Source organism: Plasmodium coatneyi, chromosome 7 (genome assembly GCF_001680005.1).
Source record: "Plasmodium coatneyi strain Hackeri chromosome 7, complete sequence".
Lineage (NCBI taxonomy): Eukaryota > Apicomplexa > Aconoidasida > Haemosporida > Plasmodiidae > Plasmodium > Plasmodium coatneyi.
Genome location: NC_033562.1, coordinates 1043802 through 1070668, shown reverse-complemented (window position 1 = coordinate 1070668; position 26867 = coordinate 1043802). Strand labels below are relative to the sequence as shown.

The 26867-nt window shown below is 42.3% G+C and overlaps 8 protein-coding genes across 8 annotated transcripts; 4 read left to right on the top strand and 4 right to left on the bottom strand.

Moving 5' to 3' along the window:
* Positions 1–229: 229 nt before the first annotated feature.
* Positions 230–1868, bottom strand: PCOAH_00017860 (Uncharacterized protein; the record flags this gene model as incomplete). The annotated part of the gene is made up of 3 exons (XM_020058595.1): positions 230–799; positions 953–1041; positions 1217–1868. The coding sequence occupies 3 exons, from the start codon at positions 1866–1868 to the stop codon at positions 230–232; spliced, it is 1311 nt and encodes a 436-aa protein (XP_019913912.1).
* Positions 1869–2824: 956 nt separating this feature from the next.
* Positions 2825–5716, top strand: PCOAH_00017850 (Uncharacterized protein; the record flags this gene model as incomplete). Its single annotated transcript, XM_020058594.1, has 1 exon — positions 2825–5716. One exon carries the CDS (start codon positions 2825–2827, stop codon positions 5714–5716), a length of 2892 nt encoding a protein of 963 aa, XP_019914193.1.
* A 707-nt stretch (positions 5717–6423) lies between these two features.
* Positions 6424–8292, top strand: PCOAH_00017840 (Uncharacterized protein; the record flags this gene model as incomplete). The annotated part of the gene is made up of 1 exon (XM_020058593.1): positions 6424–8292. One exon carries the CDS (start codon positions 6424–6426, stop codon positions 8290–8292), a length of 1869 nt encoding a protein of 622 aa, XP_019914085.1.
* A 1982-nt stretch (positions 8293–10274) lies between these two features.
* PCOAH_00017830 (Uncharacterized protein) lies at positions 10275–10771 on the top strand (the record flags this gene model as incomplete). Its single annotated transcript, XM_020058592.1, has 2 exons — positions 10275–10404; positions 10683–10771. 2 exons carry the CDS (start codon positions 10275–10277, stop codon positions 10769–10771), a joined length of 219 nt encoding a protein of 72 aa, XP_019913974.1.
* An 842-nt stretch (positions 10772–11613) lies between these two features.
* On the bottom strand, positions 11614–14541 carry PCOAH_00017820 (Arginyl-tRNA synthetase; the record flags this gene model as incomplete). Its single annotated transcript, XM_020058591.1, has 2 exons — positions 11614–13140; positions 13237–14541. The coding sequence occupies 2 exons, from the start codon at positions 14539–14541 to the stop codon at positions 11614–11616; spliced, it is 2832 nt and encodes a 943-aa protein (XP_019914254.1).
* Positions 14542–15259: 718 nt separating this feature from the next.
* Positions 15260–17695, top strand: PCOAH_00017810 (Pseudouridylate synthase; the record flags this gene model as incomplete). The annotated part of the gene is made up of 1 exon (XM_020058590.1): positions 15260–17695. One exon carries the CDS (start codon positions 15260–15262, stop codon positions 17693–17695), a length of 2436 nt encoding a protein of 811 aa, XP_019914147.1.
* Positions 17696–18244: 549 nt separating this feature from the next.
* On the bottom strand, positions 18245–21373 carry PCOAH_00017800 (Uncharacterized protein; the record flags this gene model as incomplete). Its single annotated transcript, XM_020058589.1, has 1 exon — positions 18245–21373. One exon carries the CDS (start codon positions 21371–21373, stop codon positions 18245–18247), a length of 3129 nt encoding a protein of 1042 aa, XP_019914038.1.
* A 2685-nt stretch (positions 21374–24058) lies between these two features.
* On the bottom strand, positions 24059–25757 carry PCOAH_00017790 (Phospholipid or glycerol acyltransferase; the record flags this gene model as incomplete). Its single annotated transcript, XM_020058588.1, has 4 exons — positions 24059–24349; positions 24523–25097; positions 25222–25279; positions 25422–25757. 4 exons carry the CDS (start codon positions 25755–25757, stop codon positions 24059–24061), a joined length of 1260 nt encoding a protein of 419 aa, XP_019914146.1.
* Between the last annotated feature and the right edge of the window lie 1110 nt (positions 25758–26867).

The window sequence follows — 26867 nt, the reverse complement described above, 5'->3', positions numbered from 1 at the left end:
ATGTCCCATTAACCAGTAAAAATAACATTCAAATGAGAAAATTAAAAAATAACACCGTAACGTTCACACGTGTAGGCAACCTATTGGGGCGGCCTGTCAGATCACCGCCTATGAGGTGCCTGCTCCTGACGTGAACGGAAAAATTGCACAAATGTTTAAAAAAAAAAAACATGCACACATACATGTTAGGTAAAAAAAAAAAAAAAAAAAAAAAAAAAATACAAAATGGCTAGCTGCACAGGGAGGACAAAAAAACGTAAATATTCCAGAACGAGTGAATAAGCATAGTGACAAGAATGTTGTCAGTGTATATATAAATGTAAGACCATAAAAAGGACAGGAAGAACAAAGGAAGTAAGTTAAAGATATTCAAATGGTGAATTGCGAAAAATAGGGAAGAAAACGTAACGGCGTAATGTATATGCATGAACAAATTCAAACTCTTCAACACAAAAAAACGATAAATAAATTCCTCAAAAAAAGGCGCACTAAAACAGGGACTAATAATGCAAAGCAAAGTTGAAATAAACTCTCTTCCGCTAACAATGTCGTCTATGCTGTTGTCCACGTAGACGTCGTCTTCCCCTTCCCCCATGAAACGATTTATTATAAAATTGTTCAGCAAATCCACAATGTTGAATACGAAATGGGAAAAGACGTACCCGTAAATTACCTCGAACCACCAACTGCTCTTGTGGCGCAAATTCAAATTGCTTTCATTGTTTATGAAGTAGGGGTAAAGCAGCTGCTTAAACACGACGATGCTGCAGGCTACCCATATGAAGTGCCCGGTCAGGATCTGCGGGAGGGAGGGGTAAAAAAGTGTATAAGTGTGCAACGGAAAGCGTAACGTTTGTAACGGTGGCCACGCTGCAGCGCCCATCCAGGTCTTTCGCAAGGGATTCAACCCCTCCTTGCCCATTACGCATGACCACACGATGAGCATCCCTACCTGTAGCGACTTCACCACGTTATCCGACAGAGGGCGACTGAACAGTTTCCACAGCGTCAAGATGCGCTCCGTGTATATGGACACGTAGCCTACGGGGCGGGACGGGCGAAAAAAATGAACATGTGTAAAAAAAAAAAAAAAAAGGGTGAAAACACTCAGCATTGGCGCACACAGAGATGTGACCCTTGGGTGAACCTTCGAATATACAGAGTTGATCGGATCGGCAGAATTTCCCACTGGCTGTGCACTCGTCACGCCACTCACCCGACAAGACGTAGGAAGCAATCAAGAAGAAGCAGACGGAGAGGATATTTTTCCTCTTGTTGTCCTGTAGCTTGATGGTGAACCGGTTCAACTGTAGCCTCTGCTTGAAGCTGTGAAAGTGGTCCTTGAAACGTTTGAAAAAAAATATGGACAAAAAGAAAAAGAGCGTGTTGTTAAAGTCCAGGCTCATCAAAATGTTGGAATGGTTTGGAATTAACTGATAGGGGAATAAAATGAGGAAGTGTCGAGATAGCATATAAAAGTGGAGAAAAAAAAAAGAAACAGAAATGGCTAGCTGGCTAGCTAAAGAATTTGACAATAAATTATCCTGAATGGAGATTAGACCACTTTTTACTAATTCGAATGTCTTGCTCAATCGTCTACAATTTCGATGGTAAAATTCGCGTAGGGTATTCTTTCCTCCATTCTGTGCTGCATCAATGGAAGGTTTTCTCTCCCCATGATCTGATGAATGGGATCGAATTTTTTTAAATTTAAAAAGTTGCCTCCTCACTAGAAATGCACTCGACTTAACTTCCTTTCTGTTTGCTACTCTTCCCCCTTGGTATGTCACTACTATGTTTTTTTTTACGTTGAAGCACCCGACGTACAACTGCAGAATTAGGCCAATGCAAAAAAAAGGAATCATCATCTTTCGCGTGTTAACATTTTCGTTGCGTGTGTGTCTGTGTGCGGGGGCGTCTCTTCGATTGGTCTCTTCATTTTGGGCCGCTCCTCGGGGGGACTCCACCCGTTCGTCCTAATCGTTTCGATAGCGTTCCTTCGATAGCGTCGCTTGGTCTGGGTCCCTCAGTCAGGGTGGCTTGCTTTGTATCCACTAATTTTAGCACCTGTTGGCGAGCTCACCCGCGCCTGCACCTCCAATTAGCTGATTCCCTTTTCTCCAGATTGGTTCTCCCTTAATGGGAACAGAAATAGCTGCCCCTTCGATATGACGATCAATCGAGGGGGATGTTTTTTCTCTTGGCTCGTCCCAACCGGAAAAGGGTGCAACTGGCGCAATGGTGAAATTTAGGAAAAGGGTTCGCACCTCCCTCCCGAACACTGCAGGTGAATTGAAAAAAAGTGCGACCATGGAACGCGCCGTATGAACACCATTTGTTCGGTTTCAGGGGTCTCCAACTTGGTGATCAGTAGGAATATGCAAAAATGCACCCTCTAAGTCATGCACAATTCGTTACACAGGGCGGTGGAGAGACTAACCTGCCACGCCACGGGGGTGGAATGTACACGCAAAAGCGCACAGTTGTGAGAAAAAAAAAAAAAAAAAAAATCGACCAAAAATATGCCCTAGTTTTTACTCCAACCGGTTAGAAACGCAGTGGAGAAGCCTCCCCAATTTTTTTAAGCTCTCCAATCAGGTTAACCCTTTCTTGCTTGCAAATTTAGGATGCCAGTTGGGGGCAAGATGAAAAGTAACTCCCTGATCAGGTAGGAGTATAGCCTTTCCAAAGACCTGACAACCGCGTGGGCGACATTCGACGTAGATTATCACATCGGAGAATTACCTCCCTTCCGCGTGGAAGAGCATAACTGTCCAGGGACTTCCCCCCCGGTAGAGAGTAACCTTGCCGCAGCGCCACCCGAATGGATCAACATACCGTCTTGAAGGAGATAAAACAAAGCAAGAACGATTGTGAGGCCTTCTTCGACCTGCACTTTAAAGCGTTCCTACCATGTCAGAGAGGGGTGGAATATGAAGAGGGGATCACCCCAAACGAATCAGAGGAATTGCAAAAAAGAATCCACTCATTATGGGAAGCAGTAAAAGCGGAAAAGGAGTACATAGATGGGGAGATAAACGCCGAGACGGAAAAGTACAGAGGGATGGTGGTCGAAACGAAGACACATCTGGAGGCCATGAAGGATAAAATAGGAAAACTGTTCAGTAACATTAACGTGGCAGGTGGGAAGGTGACTGTTGGGGAAAGCAACCTGGATGGAGATGTACTACAAACAGGGGAGGGAAATAATTGGAAAAGTTCAACCTCCTTCAGTAGCGATGGTGGCAGCAGTGGGAACGCAGAGGTGACCCACCACCTGGATGACCTCCTTGTAGAGCCGCACGAACTGGAACGTGTCCTACGAAAAAGCATCGACGCGAAAAGCAGACTAGAGAATATCAAAAAAGGATTGCTCTTTCTGAAGGCATTCCCATCCGTGAAGAAAAACATGAACGAATTATTCTTAGTTGTAAAAAATGTACAGCTAGCTATAAATGAAAAAATAAAAAAGGCACTTATGTTACACTCCAATATGCTCTACATAAATGAGCACGAAGAAATTATTTCCTATTTTAAAATATATGTACCCTCCATTGATGTGTGTATATATAGTGCAGAATTTTTTGACGATTTTTTTGGCCTGCTAAACAGTATCCTCTCATCTTCTCTGAGTGATAGTAGTGGCCAAATTGACTTGAAAAAAATTGTGCACATTTACGTCCAAACGTTTGTCACATATTTAAAGTTTGTTCACATGTATGTGTACTCCGATAGGTACGTGATTGGGGAGATTACAAAAAAGATTGTTCACTTTCTGGTGGGAAATTTTCGGAAGACTTTTTTCAAATTCACGCAATCCGATTCAGGCACGGCTGTACACAACGCCGTGATAAACTACTATGAGTACTTCACCACGTTCATTGAGGAGCACCAGGAGGCCATGCGGCGCCTCATCGGGCAGCTTTGCACGGAGGTTTCAACGGTTGTGCAGGTTGGGCAGGTTGACCAGGTTGCTGACCACCAGGATGACTTCTTCCTGCTGCTCTACAAGGAGGCCATCCAGATAGTGGGTCACCTCGTTGCCGAGCAGACGAAGCAACTGCACGAAGACAAGTCAGGCGTAACCAAACGGAAAGGGACAACAACGCACAAAATAATGGACGGGCTGAGCATTAGTGTGAATATACTTTCCAACTCTCCCTTCCTCATCGGAAAAAAAAACATGTTAAGTAGAATACTAAACGAGGCCTCCTTCATGAGCAACGATGTTATGGCAGAGCATGTAGTAAACCTCAGTGACGCATCTCATTTTGACATGCATTGTTTCGAAGAAGTCAATACAAAAGTGAGCACATTTGACCGAAATGACATAATGGAGGAGAATAAGTTGCAGAATTTTTTTACCCAATTGGAGGGAGATATCACCAAAATAATTCAGAAAAAAAAAAAAGAAATAAATTCAAAGGAGATATTCAATTCTCCTTTTTTTAAATTCATCCCGTTTTTTTCTTTCACGTTTAATCACGACACGGAATTTCTTCTCCTCTTCATTAACGTGTACAACTTTGTGTATGAAATAATTTACAACATGAAGGATCAAATGAGGAGAAAGGAGGATAAGGAAAAAAGAAAAAGGAAAAGTCTGACAGGCATGGATCATGGTATTGATGACGATGGTGATCACGATGATCGTGATGATGATGGCTCCCGCTATGTGTGTATGAGACAGGACTTGGACTCCTCCAAGGAAGTCATCCAGTATGTGAAAACTGCCATGACGACTTTTATTCAAATTCTTAACACGTTTGTTAATATTACAAAATTGTATGAGTCCTTTGGGATGTTCCTTTTCGAAAGAACTTATTCCCATTTTACAAGCAGAAGTTTGCTCAATACCATTTCGAAGAGTTACCTGAACAGACAGGGCAAGTATCCCACTGGCGTGGACGTCAACATTAGCCACATGCACGCGTATTTCGAGAAGGGCGACTTTCCCAGGAGGGAATCCACTCAGTTGGAAGAGGGGTGTAAAAGTCAGCCAGACGGTCAGAACACATCTCCAGCAGAGCAGGAAGCCTCCTCCCCAAATGATCAACCCCCCCGTGAGGCCGACGTGGAGGTCCAGCTGGACGAGCACGAATGCGGCAAACACCTACTCAAGTCATCCCTGTGCAAATTAAACGACATAAAAAATACCATTATAAAAAATGTCATCCACTTTGCATTAATCCCACTGTGCGATTACACAAATAGGTACACTGCCAAGGTGGGTGCCCTTCGGAAGGAAGACAAGGTGACGACACTGGACCCAGACGAAAACATTTGTTTCATCGTAGAGACCATATTCTTGTACATTCACATATTCCATGAGTATGAGAATAAATACTTGACGGAGCTGCTATTCGAGCAAATTGCAGACATGTTCCTCTCCTCCGTAGGTGGTATTCCCCACGTGAATGAAACACTCCTCCGACAGTTGCAGGCGGACACGCAATACTTCATAAACGTTTGCAAAAGATTGAAGGTGAGCAATTACAAACCTTTCTTTTTGTTCAGCTGCTCGCTTTCTTTCGTTCTCACGCGGGGAAACCGAGAAGAAAACCGCAACGATGCTTCAGATGTGCGAACCTACCTGAACGACTACGCCAAGCAGGATGGGCAGGAGGAGGCAAGCGTACACCCTTTTGGCATAACGAGTGATGACGCTGCCACTGTGGAGACGCATGTCACGCAGCTCCTATCGAGCATGAAGTGAGAGAAGGTACTCCCCCTGGGGTTCGATCATCGGGCCTTGCGTTTGTGGTGATTACACCGTTGGGTGTTTCCTCCTTTGCAATTTTACCTCACTTCACATCGCGTGATTTTTTTTTTTTTTTTTTTTTTTTTTCTGCGTAACAACAATGCTATTTGAAGAATTATCCCACTCATCGGGCGCCCTCACTTTGCCGCGTTCCCGCGGGTCGATTTTAATTTTGCGCCATCCCCATTTCGGAGTTGCCCCTTTTGCACCTCGCCTGTTTTGCTTTCACCCATTTTTGTGGGCGTGTAACAAACAATCAAGCAAACAAACAAACCAGTTAAATGGCGCATTACGATCATGAAAAGAAAAATAATTTGCAATGGTGTAGGGCTGTGAGCGAGCAGGGCGTCCACGTGAACTGTGCCCACTTTACTGCGGGGCGCTTTTACAAAGTTTTGGAGAGGGCTCATCTGGAGGTGCGGGCGGGAGGCACTGCTGAGTAAGCCTGCCCATTTTTCAGGGAACCCTGACAGAGATCCCTTCAAATTAACTGATCCAAGGGGATCGCACAGGGACGATGGAACGAGGCCCCCCCAAATGTGAACCCCTCCCTTTATCACCACTCCCACCATGACACCATTTTGTCAATCCAGGAGAGCCATGCTACAGTGGCGAAGAAGTACACACAGGGGCAAACCCAGTTTTTCATTTTTGCAAAAAAAATGAAACATGTGCAACACGTGCAACTCCTCCTGTTGTGCATTCTTACGCTTCTACTTAGCGAGAACAGAAGTGGCGTTAATAACGTGGGGGTGAAGAAGCGCAGATCCGACTTTGCCCCACAGTGGGGGACAAGTGCAGACGAAAAAAGAAGAGCCAAGTGCAGGTGGTTAGGGAAAAGAACGCTGTTTCTGTACCTGCCCAATCGGAACCCGTGGAAACAAAACGTAGGAAACCCGCCTGAATGGGAAGACAGATTAAGGGGAAGAGACATTCACAAATGTAGCAAAAGGAAACAACTTTTTTTCGAAAGGAATGGAATAAACGTCCCACAAGATGTTGCCATGTTTGGGAAGATGAATATATACTATGTGAGGGAGAGCGTGTACGATCGGGGAAAAAATAATTTAGTACCAAATGAGGTGCACTCTGAGAATATCGAGGAGTTAGAGGAGGAGGATATCATGGGGGGGCGAAATGACAACAACGCCGTTGAGGGGGGCGCCTTACAAAGGGGCGATGATGCCTCCTCGGTGGACGTCAAAAATGCAATGGACGCACATGGAGGCAAAACGGGAGAGGGCAAAACGGGGCCCCCTGCGGAGGGGGAAAAGGTCTTCAAATACATCAATCAGGACCGAGACTACATCGCACAAGTAGGAAACTCCCCCAAGGTTGACGTATACGAACGGAGGTACCGGGCAGACGAGCAGAAGCTGCAGCGCATGTTCGAAAACATCAATGAAGTGAACATACAGCTGCTGAAGGATGTGAAGAGCATAGACGAGAAGGAAAAACTCATAAACAAAAGGGTCATAGAAAAAGTGAGGGAAGACATTAAAAGGTACCAGGAGAAGGACGAAATTATGGACATCCATGGGAATGTTGTCCACCCGTCGGAGACTTCCCCCACCAGCAGTGGCGGTAAAGGAAAAGGGAAGGATGATGCGAAACAGAAAAATGACCCCCTTGCAGATATGGACGAAGAGGAAAAAAACGAAGTCATCAAAAAATTCTACATGGTTGAAAAAAAGACGGATAAATATTTAGAAGAAAATGTCTACTTAGTAATGCAGACGTGGCTTCCTGACTTGCGAATTGATGACACTCTCATCGTCATCGACAACGTAGAAAAATTTTACAACGACTTTGACATAAAGAAATATCATGAAAAATTCAACGAAGCAAAGGAAAAAAATTTTGCACACGATTTGAATTCTCACATAATTGAAAATGTCCCAAGTGACATCAATGAAGATCCCGAAGTGGAATGTGAAAATGTAAATTCATACAACAGTACATACAACAAATTAAACAATTATAATTTGAAGAGGTATACATACACATACACGACGAACGATAATATGGACACAAAATTTACGAAGAATGAGCCCATGCCTCCTGTTGTCATAATTAACACAAGAAAGAATTTCCTCGTCCAAGAATGGGAATGCAAAAATTTCAAGAATAGACAGAAAAGAAACAAAGCTCAAGAATATACGAGGATCCAGAGGGCATTTCGACCCTTTTCCTACGTCGACCTCAGTGACATAACATGCATTTATAAAAATAATTTTCTCCAGTTGAAAATGAAAATGTGCCATCGGAAGTATAAGGATGATGTGTACCCCTTTTTTGTTCCCATTAATAAAACCCCAGATGAACTCCTTGATTTCCAGGGGTATAAAAAAAATGGCGATTACGCTTGGTCCTTTTTTTGGCACCATTTTAAATATGACCAGGACACGGACTATGGCTTCCTGAACAGAAATGTAAAATTAAACATAACCGAAACGAAATTTGAAAACGTGAACAAGAAGAAGTCCAAAAAGATTATGCGCAAAATTTTGAAGGAAACCAAGGGGGTATGAGCGGGGACATCCGCGCGAAGTATGGGGTGGAAGTTAAGCTTGTGCGCGTTACCAAATGGATCATCAATCCGTAATATGTCAGTGCAATGTTGCCTTTTATTTATTTTTTTTCATCCAAGTTGACAATTTCCGCTTCAATAAAATGCGAAAAGCAGACGCGGTTAAAATGTGCGTACAGTTTGTTAGATCCTTACGGGGGGGTGTTCCTCTTTTTTACCCGTCAGCCCTGGCGGCTGTGTTAACTAAGCACTCTTTAACTACTATTCCCGTATGTGAAAGAATGCGGTGAAACAGGACGATTGCATCGTCCAGCCATTAATCTTCACATTCGCTCCGTTTATACGATAAAACGTAAAATGCTGTTACGAACCAGCGGGGAATTACATAAGTGGATATATGTCCATCAGCCATAAGGGTATACTGACACGTACAGCCAAAGGATCATGCCATGTGCATGTTTTAGTAAAAAAAAAAAAAAAAAAAAAAAACTTTCACCAAGCGCTTCCCTTTTTATGAACAAGTCAGGCAAAAAAAAAAAAAAAAAAAAAAAAAAAATGGAACATTTCAATTTCTCCTCAGTGTGGCTATTACACACTAAAAAAACAGAAAAATCGGTTAAATCTGCGTTACGTGGAGAAAAACAATTTTGATTAATAAAAGGGGCAACAACAGGAAAAGGGAAATGTAGAAGTAAAAAGGGAATGTTTAAAGAAAGGTACAAAAGTTACAAACAAATGGAAGAGACGCCGAAACAGGTGTAGGAGAAAAAAAAAAAAAAAAAAAAAAAGGACTAGCTCTTTTTTTCTGGCGCTAAAAAAAAAGGCAGCCGCAAAGTTGTAAAAGGTTGCCAAAAATTAGCCAAAATTTAAATCACAAAATGGCCACAAAGTGATCAAAAAGTGACCGCAAAAATAATCGCAAAGTGATCACGAAATAATTAAAAATAATCAGAATTTACACGAAACAGCAAAAAGAACAAAGATCAATCGAAAATAACCCAAAGTTAACCTGTTTGACCAAAATTAACAGAATTGACCAAATTGACCCCCAAACGACAACCCAACATGTGCACCAAATTTGTCCTTTGAAGAAAAAAAAAAAAAAAAAAAATGTGTGAGAGAAGAGAATAATTATGTAAAAAATTTTGCGTGAAATGGAATTAAAAAAAAGAAAGTAAAAAGCATCCCATATAGCGTGTACTAGTCCCAATATTTTTATTTCATAAAGAGACCTTCCTTGTGCAAATTCATGTGTTAACCTGTTAACCTGTTAACCGGCTAACGTGAGGCGTACTTCGCGGCGACGCCATTAACATAGGAGCATGTGCGTGCGCTGATGTGTTTATTCTTGTACCTTCACACACGCGTGCACACATGGGCATGTACACGTGGGCCCATACACATGTGGGAATATACACACGCACGTATATAGATAAATATCTATGCCGCTGCGTAAGCCAGAGTTTCCCCCACGGGCCTTTGGCAGTCGCCTTCAAACAGCACCAGAGGAAGCCGACCAAAAGAGCAGAGCGAGCAACTGGTTAGCAGGAAAGCGGCAACAGTTCCAGCGCCAGCAACAGAAGCATGATCGTGCACTTGTGGCAGAGCAAACGGAACCATTTTTCCGATGCACGCATCTGTCACAGTGCACCCCGTCCCTTCCCCAATTGAGTGCAAAGAGTATTTTAAAATTTCCCCTTTTTTCTGTTTTTTTTTTTTTCCAGGCAAGGAGAATCCACCCCAGTCATAAAGCATCGCTTCAAACACACCTTCGGGCATTTTGTATAATCCGTTCACAAGTACAGCTGCTTATTTTGTTGACAATGTTGCCGTGTGCAAATATTATTAACATATGTTCATAGGAAAAAAAATTAAAAAAAGGCAACACGTCACAGAATTAATTTGTTTCCATAACTTACCTGTGATGTGCTTGAACAATGCGTCCTATACCACATAACTGCATGTTGACTTTTCCTTTCAGAAATGGGATGCACACAGTCTAAGGCGGACGCACCAAAAGGTCCCAGCAGAACTATGGACAGGCAGAAGTCAGCGAAAGAAGAATATGAACGGCGTGAGAGCAAGAGACTCTCTGCTCTTGATTCCCACATAGGTTAGCAAGTGTTGAAAAAAAAAAAAAAAAAAAAAAAGCGCAGCAAAGCGGAACCAAGTGCATGTGATGACGCGTAAAGAAGTGACAAATTGTGTTGATCCATACGACTCGATGTTGCCTACATGTGGCAAAAAAGGAGCGTCCGTTGTGCATTTTTTTTCATTAATTTTGTTACTCTGGCACAAATAGGACATACAATGGAACAGTGCATGTCTGCGTGTCTGTGCATTCTTGTCCCATCTTCAACATTTTCACTTTTTCCCCCGTCCGCTCCTCAGGCAAGCGCAAGCACCTCGATATCATGCCGCCACCCGTGAAGGCCATCCCTAAAGTTTCTCCAAAGGGCACGGTAAAAAGGGGCAATTAAATTTTAACAAACCAAAATTAGTAAATGTATTTTAAATATTTGTCTTTTTTATGATTTTTATAATTATCTAATGTTGAATTTTGAAGGGTCACATAGACCAACAGAGAAAATAAAAAAAAAAAAAAAAATCGAGCCTCTATTCTACACGCGTGAACAAAAGTTGCAGGGCACTGCAAGGGGGAAATTAATGCATGTGTGTTACACCTCATGGCTTGCACACTCACATGCATTAATTTTCCCCGCGGGTGGGGGAAGAAAGAAATCTTCCTCTCCATTCGAAGTTTAAAATGATGGTATTTGTAAAAAGATCGCCCCCCTTTTCAAGATCCTCTTCCTTCCCAAATGTACAACCTTTTACAATGTAGCTTTTCTTTCTTTAATTGGATTTTTTTTTTTTCCTCACTATATATACCATACCAGTTAGTATCACCCATTCAACACCCGCGTGCTGACCTACATGCCCAAGCATATGTTGTGTGATCTTTTTTTTCCTCACAGCATTTGTTTTTGTTTTCGTTTTTGTTTTGGTGTTGCTACTCTTGCATGTCGTCGCAAATGCTAACCCATTTGATTGCGCACTTATTCCAGTGAATATCGTGTTCACGTTTTTTTTTTTTTTTGTAAATTGTGGAAAATTCAATTTAATTCCACTTTGCCAAAATGGTGCAAGCTCGTGGAGGCAATTAATAAAAGCTTTAAACGTTTAACATATCTGTAGGGAAAAACTGGCCTGGTGGGAAGGGAATTCTCAAAAAGGCCCCCTTTCGGTGTGTGCATACAAAAAGAGTTGACGTGTAGGTAGGCACCTCCTACAAATCCGCATCCCCCGGCCCCCAATCACGTCAGCCAGTTTTCACGAGTTGCAAATTTAGCATGCTGAATGTTGTTCCCACGAGGGTGAGGTATGCCTGCATAATGAGTACTTCAAAAATTCGGTTAAAAATGAACGTTTCGATTTTGTCTGACTGTTCAGGTAAATTTTTGTCTTCACGTAGGTCGAGCAGGCCGCTATTCTTGATGAGAAGAAAAAGTTCCGTCTGGGTCATTTTATCGATGATGTTTTTCGTTCTCTTTTGTGCTATTGTTGCTGCACTCTTGACCTGGTGCTGCACCTCCCCCTTCCTCAAACAATTTAACATGCTCAAAAAAGTATGAACGCTGGTACTTTCCAAATGTGGAATAAACTTCTTCACAAAGTTGCTCTGCAATAGGGGCTGCATTTTCTGAGACAGCGTGAACAGGAAGGAGCACAATCTGTCTACGCTGTAGGTGTGAGTCACCTCCTGCGTGACATGGTTAAAATGCAAAATGTGCAGCATCAACTTTTTTAAATTATTTTCAATCAGAAGGTTTTTTCTCATTCCCAAAAGGGAGGAATAATCGCTTTCATTTACTTTCCCCAAAATGGGAGACACTTCCTTGTAACAATTAATTATGAAAAGGTACTCCACGTGATAATTGTTCAGGATGTTTGTTATTATATTTCTTTTATAATTTTTTACAGACAAGTAGGAATAAATGAGGGAGGACAAGAGGAAGCCTTCTTTGTGCATTTTGTTCAAATTTGTTTGTTCATTTTTGTAATGCGCATTTGGATTAGCTGACTTGATATTTTCCAGCATGTCCTTAACGGAAATATTTTCTTTACACAAATCTTTTGTTTTCATTTTTCTGTTTTCCGAGTTGAGGACAAAACCGTAATTCAGACATATACATTCCACATCGTCTGGGAGAATATGTGCAAATTTGGCTATAGAAAAAATTTGCATAAAATGCTTCCTCTGATTTTCATCCACCACGTAAATTATTTTGTTGGCCTTTTCATATACCACTCGATAGTGTATTGCGGCTAAGTCAATGGCCGCGTAGGTGAAGGCCACATCGTTCTGCAGCGTCAGTAAGGTGAAGTTCTTCTTTAATTCATCGACGTCGTTCTTTCTGATCTGCTCGAGAAGTTCTTGCGTCATCTGCATCACGTCGTAGTGGTCCTCGTGGCTGCTCAGTACGTGGGTGTCCTTCCTCCGGTTTGCAGTCCACCCACCAGTGATGGGGTTACCACTAACGTTATTACCACTAACGTTATCACCACTAACGTTATTACCACTAACGTTATCACCACTAACGTTATTACCACTAACGTTATCACCACTAACGTTATTACCACTAACGTTGTTACCACTAACAGAGTTCATGTTGGTGACCCCCCATCCCTTGCTCTTCAACAAAAGGCATGACTTTCCCCCCAACTGAAAAACCACATTGGCGTTTTCCAGTCTCCGCAATATGGTCGGCACGAACTTTACGTAGAAACTCTCCCCCTTGTCTACCAACTTCCTGATTTTCAGTTTATCCAAAATTTCTTTGTTCGCCTGGGGAAGGGACAAAAAAAAAATATATATATTGCATATTGTAGTAACCGATGGTATGGCACTTCTGTGACATGCCCAACGAAGCTGCTTGCTTACTCTCTTGCTATTCCTGCAAATGTTATCCCACAAGGCAATCATCTTTTCATCCTTCTGATACATCATGCGTAAGCTATTCTTACTGATCCTTTTAAAAACATCCGACGTGGTAAAAAGCTTCTTCCCCATTTTGTATGCAAATTCAATGTTATGCAAATTTATATTTTCCCATTTAGATGGGTCCAACTGTTCATAACCTTTTTTAAAGTTTTCCTCCTTCAAGCTGCTCAGCAAGTTCATGCACATTTCTTCCTCCAAGGGGTTTTGTGACTGTTCCTCTACTACAGGTTGTGTAGAATCTGTCCTCATGGGGTGCTCCACACCTGCGTGTTTATTCATCTTACCGCTGGCTACACAGGGCGTTGTAAACCCTTTGTATGACTCCACCGTGTCACCTTTACCAGCTCCACCGTTTATAAGCGCTTTTCTCCCATTTAACTTCCCCCCCGATATTACCTCATCGGGAAACATAATAAAGAAACTTAAGACTATTGCGAGATTCATGTTCCAGTCTCCTATATGGCTTCTACACTTCACAGAATAATTCAAGGAACGGAAAATATTACTCAGTGCACTTCCAAGAAGGAGCGACTTGAGGTGTCCCATGTGCATATTCTTCGCCATGTTAACTCCACAGAAGTCTAGCAAAACAGTTGACTTTTCTTTGCTTTGTGGATTCTCCGTTTTGGGGGGACTATTACTTGTGTCACCCCTCACTGGAGTTGTCCCCATGTGGACTTCCCCATCCCTGTAAAACCGCAAAAACTCCCGCAACACGAACGCATCATCAACACGAATGTTTAGTATCCCATTGGGGGATATGTGTAGAGAGTCAATTAGCTCTGCATCTGCTTCCTCAAAAATTCGGAGGACCTCACTGCGTACATCTTTTCCTTTCCCTAAAGAATGCTCCAAAAATAGAATCACACTTGATTGGTATTCATACTCGTCGAAAATTTTGTTGTCTTCAAGGAGGCAGTGCTTGGGTAGGTTCACATTTTCGTCTTGCAGGATTTGTTTCGTGACATATTGCAGCTGGTTATTTAGGATGGCGTGCACGTCTCCACGTGTAAATTGCACTTCACCTGTGGCGTGTCCTCTGCATCGCTTCGTGTGTGCTTTATTTGCCGCCCTCCTTGGGGGGATACATCTTACCGGCTGAAGACCCCTAACGTAGGCACTCCTTCCCCTTACGCTGGGAAAAAAAACGTTCCAAAGATGCTCATAATTTGAAACAGTACTTTTCAGCTGGAAGCATCTCAGGCAAGATCGGAAGAGAAGAATTAGCAAAGCGGCCCTAATCATTATCCATTATTTTTTGGGGGGGAAGCACACAAGACCCCGCTGCGATTTGCGCGGAGGGTAGCATCAGTTACACTCCTGATTGTAATAAATGTTACGTGCCATTCTCTCACCATTTCCCTCATTCAAAAAAAGAAAAAGGTTCTTCTTCCCCACCGCCTGACTTACCCATAGGGGATGCAAAAAAAAAAAAAAAAAAAAAAAGGTCGTTTTTTAAAAGGTGCCTCTATGAACCTGCAGCAAAGATCAGAGGAAGTCAAATCCACAACTAGGTTGAAACGGTGCCTCTGAATGGAGGATGGAGCTTGACCCGGGATCAAAGAAGTATCCAAAATGAACTCTTTCGCGAAAATAATTTGAAGTTGTTTCTGTTTAACGTGCCTAATTTGTATGAAGGTGTATGTACTTGCGCATGTAGGCCTTTTCCGCACCGCTGCGAATTTACACAACGAACATAAAAAAGGGGAACCTCCAGTGCAGCGTGCCTGCTCTCACCAATTTGTAAAAAAACACGTGTCACCTTCCACCAAGGCGCCCGCCAAATGCAGCGTTCTTCGTTCCATTTTTGACGTCGTAGCGGAGTAAGAACTACTGCTCCTTCCCACTGTAGGGACACTCCCCCTGCGGAGAGGCGGTCTACCTATTACGTACAACCCACCATCGCAGTGGCAACAAAGTGGAGCCCCCCAAAAAAAACACCACAACAAAGCGGAACCGTATAATGCGCCTGCATGGGCTTCTTCCCCTGATACTAATAAAACTAGCCTACTCATTTAAAGTGATGAGAATTGTTATTCCGAACACGAGTGGACTGAATGTTGTAGATAGCAACTTCGAGCCAAAATATTTTACAAAAAATAAGTTACGTTTTGTTAGTCCCTATGTGTATACGTATAAGCTCTACACGAAGAAACGATGGATTGGGAAAAGAATTGCAGATGTTTTGACTTCCGAATTTTGCGCTTACGATTTGAGTTACATAAAGGAATCTATAAGAAAAGGGTACATAAAGGTGAATAAGGAAAATGTGTCTTGTGATTACCTCCTGCAAAGCAACGACCTAATCCAACATAAACTTCTACTCTTCGAGAAGCCAGTCATATGTAACAAAATAATAATTCTTTATGAAGATCAGAATTTTATTTGCGTGTACAAGTCAGCTAGTATGCCTACCCACCCGGTTGGCTTCTACCAGTATAACTCCCTCCTGAGAATTCTGCAAAACTATATCAGCGCGAATTTACGGAAGGGACAATCAGATCGGGAGGACAACTCCGCACTGACAAATGGGAAAGATAGCCACGCAGATGGGAACGAAGGGGACGTCATAAAAATCAGCTTCAATTATAAGAAAGCCACGTTTAAGGACATTCCCGGGGTGGGATCCCCTTCCCCTCAGGATGAACAACCCCAACAAGGGAAGGAACACAATGGTGACAATGAGGCAGACCTTGGGAATAGCCAAATTGGAGAACACACCCCTGAGGAGCGCGCAGATAACGTGGCAGAAAACGCGAAGAAGAGAAAACAAGGAGAAACGTTTCCAGATGATAATAACTGCCTAAACGAGTCAGGCAAAAATTTTAAAAAAGTAGCCACAAATTTAAAAGGCGACAATACCAATGGGGATGATTATCTCACCAACCAGGGAGATTTAACTGAGGAGAAGGGGAAAATTAAGCTGCTAAACGAGGCCATACAATCATTGGACGAAGTAGGAAGCGTGCCACCTGGTAGCATCGCCTCCGATAAAGAGAGGAACAGGCAGAAGGAAGAAAAGTCCAACGCAGACGAATCGGCAAAACCACCTGTACCACCCACATCGGAGAACGTGCAACGCAGGGTAAAACAACGCAAGTCTATGAACAACGTAAGCAAAGACAAACAGGAAAAGGACGACTCCTACATTTACACACTACACAGACTGGACAAGCTAACTTCAGGCATTGTCCTATTTGGAAAGAATAAAAACTTTTCCACCTTCTTCTCACAGAACATATCAAATAATAGCATAAAAAAGTCCTACATTACAAGAGTGGAAGGAGACTTCCGTACTCTCATTAGGAAACTCATGGATCAGAAAAAGGTGATTAACGATTTGGAGAACAAAACCTTGAACGAGTTAGTAGAAGAATACTGTTCCGTCGGTAAGGACGATTCGCCTCTCCCATTTAATGACGGAAACTCGTTTAAAAACGACATTTTCCTGCACAGAAATAGGTACTGTGAGGAGGGGGCCCTCAGCGGGGAGGACGACATGGATACCTTGTCCTCCATCGTGCGTGATAAGAGGAACTACCTGCTGGATGAATTCGATGTGGACAAATTCGAATTGGGAGGTGCAGAAGGGGGAAGCGTCCGTAACGTAGACGGAAGGCGCTGTAATAGTAGCCGCTGTGGTGGTGAGGAGGATGACCCCCTCCGACAACACTTCGTGGTCGACTTCGGATACATGTACTGCGAAAATAAAAAGCTCCTAAAGTACGTTTTTACAAAGTACACACAGAAGAACCACCAAATCGCAGAGGAGTACTGCCTCAAACCAAGCATCACTCGGTTTATGTTCCTGGCGTATAACCCCGAGTTGAAGGAGTCACTCGTTTTGTGTCAACCCATAACCGGAAGGACTCACCAGATAAGGGCCCACCTGAAAAGCCTTTCCTTTCCAATATCGAACGACGCTCAGTATAATGACAATTTCGCTAAGGAGTACATGGACAAATCGGTGTATTTGCATTTTAACGAGGGGGAGCAACTGGGGGAAGGAGCCACACATAGCCAGGACACAAATGGAACAGACATTGGCACATGTGATGAGCTAAGCTCCGCACGGCCCGCCAAGCGCAACCCAGACAAGAAAGAGAACCTCGAAAAATACACCCACTTTCCTCTCATCCCATTCCTAAACACATCCTTCCATTGGCTCTACGACGAAAAGATCGACTTGAATGACACATACAACGAAGCAGATTTGAATAGCTACTTTTTTAAAAAAATTAGCAATATCACGTATCACAGCTCGGGCATATTTCTGCACTCCTTTCGGTACACATGGGAAAACGTGTTTGATGTTTTTACGCTTCTTCCAAAGTGGTGTTCTTTGTTTTACCTTCCCAAGGGTCTACTCACGTTTCTGCTATACGGCTCTCTATCGTAGGAATTTTTTTTTCCCAACGTGTGCACCACCCCAACTGCGAACTGGCAACAGCTAGCTAACTTCCCCCCAATTGAAAAACATTTGGCACATCGGGGAGAGGGACATTATTAACCTTCACACGAACAAGTGCATGCGCATGCTCATAGTAACCTCGCAGTTACACCCATCGTGAATAAGGACTTTTCAAAGCACATCAAAAGTATCCGTATATGTGCAGTCGCCAAATCGGCAAACTTCACCAATGGGTGACGTTTTCAAAAAATATGAACAAGTCAGATCATTTTCACCGAAATATGTTTCAAAAAAAAAAAAAAAAAAAAAAAAAAAAAAAAAATTAATGAGAAAAGGGGTACATATACGTGCACGCCTTTTAGCTAGTGCCCAAAAGACCGCGTCCTTCCGTGCGGCGTTAACAGTGCACACACTGGTATTGAAAGCAGACACAACAACGTTGAAAAGGGACAAACCGTCCGAGGGGGAAACTCATAATAACCACCGCAGCTAGCCAAACGATTGCACATTAATACCACTCCAGCTAATATCATGGCGTCACTTCAAGCTGTGGCGAATTAATCCTCGGCACACGTACGTTGGGTCTGCCGGGCCAGTTGTCAGTTCGTCGGATGAATACCCCCGCTTGGTGTCCATGTCGTGGCACAGAAATAGCGAACTGTTGTCTGAGAAGCTGGTGAAGCTTCCCTCATTTTTGCTGAATCGTCTTTTGGCTGAGGTTAGCCTGCGCCCCGTCTTCCCTTTTCTGTTCCTCTTATGGATGTCATCCGATTGGGCAATCTGTGTGTTTTCCCGTGGGGGATGCACTACTACTCCGCCTCGTTCGTCTGAAGAGCAATAGTATCCATCCTCTCGGGAGGACGTCCCCCCGTCTGCGGTGATAACCTCGTTACCGTTAGAAAATCCACCAACACCCTGGGCAACCATACACTTGACGCTGTCCAACAGGTTCCTATTCTTCTCATGCAGGTAGAATATCTCCTCCCTCATTTTCCTCATTTTTTTCTTATCCTGCTTCATTTTATCCTCCGCACTGCTTAACAGTTGCGCTTTCTTCGTGCATTCCTCCTTCAGTTCGCGCAGATGTTTTTCATTGGAACTCTCCTTGGATATTTTATTCTCCAACTCCTTCGTTAACAATTCTAGGATCTCCGCCAGATATTTTATGTCACCGTTCGTTTTGGTTATTTTTCCTAGTACAACTTTTTTGAAATTATCAAAAGCCATGTCTTTCCTGATGAGAGAGATTTCTTCCTGCAATTTATTTTTTTCTTTTTTCTCTACAACCACGGTGTCCATAAGTTCCTGCAGCTCTGTATTTAAAATTCTCATTTTGGATTCATTTTCCTGTTCTGAGTTTCTTCTCTCATTATCCTTTTTTTCTATAATGGAGAGATTTTCCGTGATGGTACTTTTCAAGATTTTATTCTCTTCCCTCTCTTTGTTCAATTTCCCTTCGGCTATCTCCAACTCGCTCTGAAGGTGAATAATTTTTTTCCTCAGTTTATTCTTTACTTGGAAATATTTCTTCTCCCTGTTGTAGAATTCTTTTTCTCTTTGTAGGAATTTCTCCTTCTCTTCTCTCAGAAATTCTGCCAACGGAGCTGTGTTGTTTTTCATATCTTCTTGCAATTTTTCGAGTTCATTTTTGTAGAAATTCCTGTCTTTCTCTAATTGGCTCTGCTTGTCTAGCATGTGGATGTACAGTCCTCGTAGTCGATTCGTTTCTACAAACTCCATGTTGTAGGACTCTGCCTCTACATCGTACATGGCCTCATCGTTCGTCACAATATTTTTCATTTTTTTTTTTTTCATGTCGTCTATTATTCTCGTCAGCTCGTACTTCTTCCTGAAATTTTCCTCCTTTAAATTTTTTAAATTCTCTTCCAGCAGATTGATTCGTTTATGTGCCTCCTTCTTCGTACGTTCGTTTCTTCGCCGCGGCACAAGCTGAACCCCTGCCGATACACCATCCACATCTTCATTGGGAGGTCCACCCTTTGTGGTACTCCCGAAGGGGAAACTCCTCACCAAGTCAATTTCCCCAATGTGTAACTTTTCCACGCCACATACTTTTCCCCCCCTCCTCAAAAATGAAAAATGCACCAACTGTTTGTGCGTCCTCCGTTGGGGTGAAGCGGCATCCATTCTATCGGCCACTCCATCGACGCCCTCATAAATCACCTCAAAATCGTAGACACGACCGGACGAGTTTGCTCCCTCCTTTTTAACTTCAAAACTGCCATGCCCCTTTCTGTTTATTCTGATAAGGTACTTTTTCCTCCCCATCTGACTGCCCGATCGGGTTCTCTCCCCCCCAGGTCCTCTCGATTCTGACGCATCGGAAGAGGAAGATGAAGAGAGCGAATCAAACGAACCAGATTGATCACGTTCTTCCCATGGCTCACCATTCGGTCGATTGTTCCCCTTCCTTGTGCACACATTTTTGCGAGTTTTATTTATCGACGGGGGGATAGGCTTAACTGAAATTTTGGGACTACCTTTTTCGATGTGCTCTTTCAGGACTGCCACGTTTGTATGTTTATTCTTCAGATGGACTGATTCTTCATGGGAGGATTTCCCCCAAATGGGAATTTTACTTTTTTCATTTGTGCTGCTCCGGGTTGGTATGTCTGCTGCTCCTTCGTTCATCTTCCTATCACGATCAAAGAGGAACGACGTGGAAGCCCCCTCCGTGTTGCTAAAACATTTTCTCATCACATTGAACTTTTCCAGGGAGGAGTGGCCCCGATTATTTCTGCTCCTGCGATTTTGCTTTTTTTTTAAAAATGGACTTGTGAGAGAGCCACTCTTTGGAAGGAGTTTCTCCTCCGTGTGGGACTTACACTTTAGGGGGCTTCCCTTTTCTGAGATGTGTCTATTTAGTGAGGGACTTTTAACAGGGCTTCCTCCCCTCAGTGTGCCATCGGCGTGGGCATTTGATGAGCCTCTTGCTTCCTCCAAATCGCTCACCTCTTCGAAGCTGGAGTTTATTCCTGACCCTACCGATGCCGCGGTGGAAGAGCGGTCCCCTCGCGCAGCATTCCCATCATCATCATTATCATCATCACTATTATTATCACTACCATTGTTATTCGCTTTGCCAGACAGAAACTTAGCCCCTTCCCCAATGTTCTGCATCCTACTGAACAAATGTTCTGCTCCCCCGAGGATCGAACTCTTCAGCTGAAACATCAAGTCGGAAAATATATCTTGCGATTTGTTATCACTTAACTTTTCTACCTCACTTATCTGTAGCAAATGCAGTATATCCTCGAGTACACTTTTCTTCTGGTACAAATCTTTCAAACGTTCGGCTGCAATGTGTTCATTGCTTGTGTCCGCCTTGTCCATGCCTTCCACCAAACTTGCAATTCCGTCATTTCTGCTCATCACATGAGAGTAATAACAACCGGATGGTGCATTGCCTTCCCTTTTATCCAACAAGAACATTACGTATTTTGTTAAGAAGGCACTTAATTGTTTTAGGTTCTGTTCCTTGGTTGTTGTTTCTGTTTTTCTTTTCACCAGATCGGAATAGTGCTTGTTCTTACTCACACTTAACTCATTTTGTAAAAATAGGATGTCGTCATTCAGTGCCACGATTTCGTTACTCAGCTGGGTGCTGGCATTGTGCACTAGGGAGAGTAATAATGCCTTTGTCATTTTTTTGTAAAAGTGGAAAAGAAACGGACGAGTGCAGCTCGCTTCACTCAACTGGAAAAGTGATGGCGTGTAGAAAACAGTCCTCCTCCAGTATACACACTGCCTGGGTTAGATTCTACCCACATGTATATTTGCCGCATAGAGGGGCATTTCATTCCCCGCTGACAGAAATAAAGTGCTATAATATGAGTAAAAAGAAAAAAAAGTGCATAATAAAAATGGACTTCCTTTCTGGTGTTCTATCAACACCGAGCAGTTAACACACCATCAGTTCATGGCCGCTAACAGGACATACTCCTAATTGAAGTAAAATTACAATTCGTGAAAATTCTGCAAGTGTGATGCACATGAATTAATTGGTCATCGTGGAGTTGGCAACAAAACCAACGCACATAGAAGGTACACATGTCGTGTATATTTACCACGGGGGTGTGCTAATTTCCTACTTGCGCCACGAAATGTTCCGCGCTAAAAAAGTCAAATAAATTAAGGAGATATTCGCACAAATTGGTGAGGAAAATTTCCGCTAATTAGTTTATCAGGGAAATTAAAATTAACAAAACTGCTAGATTATAAAAAGTTAATGGGTAAGATATAGGCTTTCATTTGTGCGGGCAAATGGTGACATTTTCCCCACAAGTGTACTACACACAGCGAGTTGCATGTCGGGTTGGTGAATCACGTGCGGTGAGAAAAAAAACGAAATGGCACAAAAATGAACATTTTTTTTTTTTCTTTTTTGGGACAAAGCCAATGTTACGAAAACGATGTAGGGGTGTAACTGACCGTTGCTGGTGGCGACAAAGCAATGTAAAGTGAAATTGTTCGGAATTGTGTAAGCATTTTGCAGGGGTGAGTAAGGCCTATTTATGAATGTTCACGTTGTGTTAAAAAAAATTGGGCAAAATTAATTTTTTTGCGCATGTTCCTTCTGACGAATTGTCCCTTTTCCCTTTCTTTTTTTTTCATAACACGATGGTGCAAGCAGTTGTTAAAGGGTCAGTGGGTACCCGCGTGTGCGCGCATGTCTTAATTGTGCAAGCGAATTAGCAGGTAAATGCGGGAAATTCCATTTCGGAAAAAAGGGCAACTTTGTAGAGCGTATATTTGACGCGAATGTGTGTCATATAATAGCCTTGGTTTAATTCGCGGCCAAGTCAAAGGAAACTGGAAATTATGGAAATTATGCAAATTGCGCAAAATGAACCAAGCGAACACAGAAATAGGAGAACAGTTCAGTGAATTTTCCCTGCAAAGCACGCTTGTATTCGTGACAAAAATGGCTGATCGTTAAAAGAAGAATTTTTTTTTTTTTTTTTTTGAACAATTGAGCTAAAGCAATTAAAAAACGAATTTTTTTTTTTTATGAACGAGTCAGAAAAATTAAAACAAGATCCATGTGTTGCATTTGCCCATGTAATGATTTTCCAAATGGCTGATAAAAAACATCAAAAAGGTTGCCACTATCGTTTTGCCAATTTGGCTAGTTTTTTTTTTTTTTTAACCACTTTTGTGATGAATGTGTGTAACTGGGGTCTTTTCACCTGAACGGTGCAGGTAAATGGTGAGTGTGCAGCAAATACACACAACGTCAGGTTGGGTTATCCCACTATAAGGCGAAAAGGTTAAAAGGAGAAAGAAAAAATATTTATACAAGCGTGAGTTACGTAAAGTTGCATTGCGAACCCAGGCCGCGTTCGAAGCGATCGAACGAAGCGGCCTTTTTTTCACCAAGAATACCATTTCGTCATAAATGACGGTTGCAAATTTCACAGTCACCTGTACACACAAGGGAAGTTTCTTAAAAAAGACGCCCCCATACTAACAATGAGGGTTCTCAAGCGGTGGGTAGACAAAACTTTGCAAAAATGGGGGACAAGAAAAGAAAAAAAAAATATATATATATATATATATGCTCTCTCTATATTAAAGAATATTAAAAAACAATTTTACTCGAATTAATGAAAAATTAAATAACTTTTTTCCATTATGAAGTTTTAATAAGCATTCTTTCTTCTCATTTTATTCCATTATCTCTCTGGAATAAAATGAACTATATAAAAAGAACCAAAGTGAGAAAAAAAAATTATACAAAAAATTAATGCCAAAATGGGGAAGGGGGATGACGCAGGAAAAAACAAAGCAAAGCAAATTTTTATTAAAATTTAAGTATTTAAAATAGAATTAAATCACTAAAAAAACACAAAGGAAAAATGACAAGAAGAGCACAACACGGGTTTTCTTTTCACTTTTTTTTTTTTTTTTTTTTTAAAAAACAAAAACTAAAACATGACGACGATGATATGCGCATGACTATCATCAGGCAGGCCACACCATGCGGAGGGCTATCAAATGGATGACTTCCCAAGGGATGATCATCATGCAAATTGCTATCATGCGGAAGGCCGCCATGAAGGTGCAAGTAGTAACAGCTGTTGTTCTTCCTGTTCTTGTTATGTCTGCTATTGTTGCTTTGTGCTGCCGCTACGGATGAAGTTACTATCATTGCCGTATTGCTGTTGTTGTCACTGGCACACTATATCGGGTAAAAGATGGCACTCAAAACGCTCATGATCGAACATAACAAACTGGAAAATCGGACACGCCGGGGGTATGCGCGGGGTTACGCGCGGTGGTACGCGCGCTGGGTGGACAACACAACTCTCTTGTCTTAATTTAGTAAAATTATTTTTTTTCACTTCGATTCTTTTCTTTAATTAAATACTTGGTGGCTATATTCCCCAGGGCGGCTTGAAAAAACTCCAGTTTTATACGTAGCGATCCTGGCCAGTCGTTATAGTCGTCTATATTTTGGGGCGCCCTGGGGTTGTACTTTTTCATATTTTCGAACATGATTTTGGACACTTCGTCATGGAAATGATTTATGCGTTCTTCCTCCGTCATTTTTGGAAATTTCTTTTTGTCTGGTGGGTAGACCTTGGGCAACCAGTACGTTTTGAGGGAGATGCTTTGGTACTGCGAGGGGGGAGGAAACGGGCGGGTTGAAAATGTGCGCCTAAATGAAGCGGCTAAGGTGAGACCATAGAAAGTACCACTATGGTGTAACACTATGGTGTACCACTATGGTGTACCACTATGGTGGACCGCTATGACGCGCTGCTACAATGCACCACCGGAAGGGTACTCACATTGGACGCAATCAGGATGAGCCACCAGGTGAACGGCAAAATGTCGTAGGCTGGGTTAAAAAAGTCGTAGTCGTACACGAGCAAAACGGGGGTGATGGGGAGGAGAGAAAAAAAGGCCCCTTTCTTTTGTTCAATAATTTGCTTCCCATTGGATGTGGTTCCTTCAGAAAATATAACAAAAGATGGGAAATTATTTTTTTTCTCTTCTACGAGCTGCTGTCTTTCCTTGATACTTTCCAAGGCGATTTTTCGATCCTCTGATTTTTCTCTGTATACAAATACACACCTTAAGGATATAACACTAAGTCCAACAATGAAGTCTTTACGCAGGGATTTCTTGGCAACAAAACTGCATGCATGTTCACTTATAAAGTAGAAGGGGTCCAGGGCAGACACGTGATTTGCAACGATATTTTTTGGCCAGTCCTTATCACACAGATAGTTGCTTTCTATTTCATTAATACCGAAGAGCCATAAGGCCGCTCTGCAAATGAACTTGAGAAATTTTAAATAAATTTTTACAATTGCGTATTCTTGGTCTTCCTTGTTCTTCCCCATGAAGAATGAGAAGAGGACTGCGGGGAGGGGAACATAAGTGAAAAAGGGGGGGGGATATATATATCCACACTGCCACAACAGTGCAGCACTTCCGCTGAGTTGCGGTTTATGTGCCCATTTTATCCTCTCGTGTATACTTACAACAAACGAGAATATTTGTCCCGGCTAATACGATTAAGGCTATTATTTTCCACGGGGCCTATTCGAAAAGGGGAAATCAAATTGGGTGTGCAAGCGTATGTATGGTTGTGCAAAGTTGAACTGTATATAAAATAGGTCGTTCTTTTGGCACGTATTTCAATAGCGCTTCTTCAGACTATTTAAGCATTTTTAAGCATTACCATAAAGATCGCGCCATAGAGCAGCTTCATGAAGTTCATGTTCACCAAATCCAGCCTCTCGAAGGCGGAGTAGGGGTGTATATTTTTCTTGTTGCCATTATTTTTACATGACTGTATTTCTTCAGCAGGATAATTTTTCAAATCTAACTTTTTCAAATTACAAAAAACAGCAATGGCATAAATTGTCAGCAAACTAACATAAAATGTGGCCACACAAAAATAGATATGATACAAGTCCCATGTCCATTTTTCGTAAAAAACATTAGCAATGAATATTTTTAAATGAAGCGCAAAAATAATGTATGCCACGATGTGATACACAAACTTCTTTATCATTTTTTTCTCCCCCTTGACGTTTTCGTTGTGATTTCCCCCTTGGTTGATCTGCTTGCTGCGCTTTTCGCCACTGCGCTTGTCGCTTCCCCCGGACCTCTATGTCTTTCGCTGGGGTCGCTCGGATGAGGCGTGAACTTTGGCTGAGTCCACCTTTTCCCTCTTCACTTCAGACGGATTCGACTTCAAACGGATTAACTTCGGCAGGATTCAGGTTGACAAATTTTTGCGTGACCGCTTCGTTCTTTTCCACCACTGCTAATGGGCCTCCTTGCGATCGCGCAGTGGGATGGAGTGTATAATCTACGTGGCGAAAATGTCTTCTCGCACACAACTTGGTAGCCGCGTGTGCACTTTGCGTGGGAACACTCACCCGGATTATATATGGCAAAAGAGGGGTGAAGTTGCGTTGGATGTTTCCACTTGGTGTTGGTAATTCTCATATGTGCTACGTCCTGGCAGCGGTACGTTCAGCGGTATGCTAAGCGGAGTTACAATCCTACTCGGACGAATGTCTTCATGCAAATGTAGTCGAGTGGGTCGTCCTGTAGGGAATGCACATGTGCCGCTGTATATATCCCCTGGGGAAAATCTCAAATGTTAAACCATGTGAGGGAGAAAAAAAAAAAAAAAAAATGTGCAACTACAGAGGGGCAAAACCAACCTTGCGACTTTCCCCTCTTTTACTGTTACAACGCGTTTATCACGTGTCATTATGCATCGAAAGGCAATAAATATACCACGGCATGATATTATACAGTCCAGCATAGCGCACAACAACACACATCCATGCACAGGATGATAAAATATAACATAATTAGGTATATAATACAATGCAGGATAATTTATAGTGTAGCCTCGTATTAATTCGACGTCATATAATATGATGTGCGTCGATGGCGTTGTCAACCTATGTGTCATGCAGCGTTAACATTTTCGTGCTGGCGAACTATACAGGGAAAAATGTTCCGCTTTGCAAATGACGCGTTATCACATATTGTATCATACCCTGCTATAAAAACTTCAGCAGATTTTCATAAAATTGGCACTTCATAACTCGGTGGATGTAATATATATTTAATAGTATAAATATATATACATCAAAATATAACT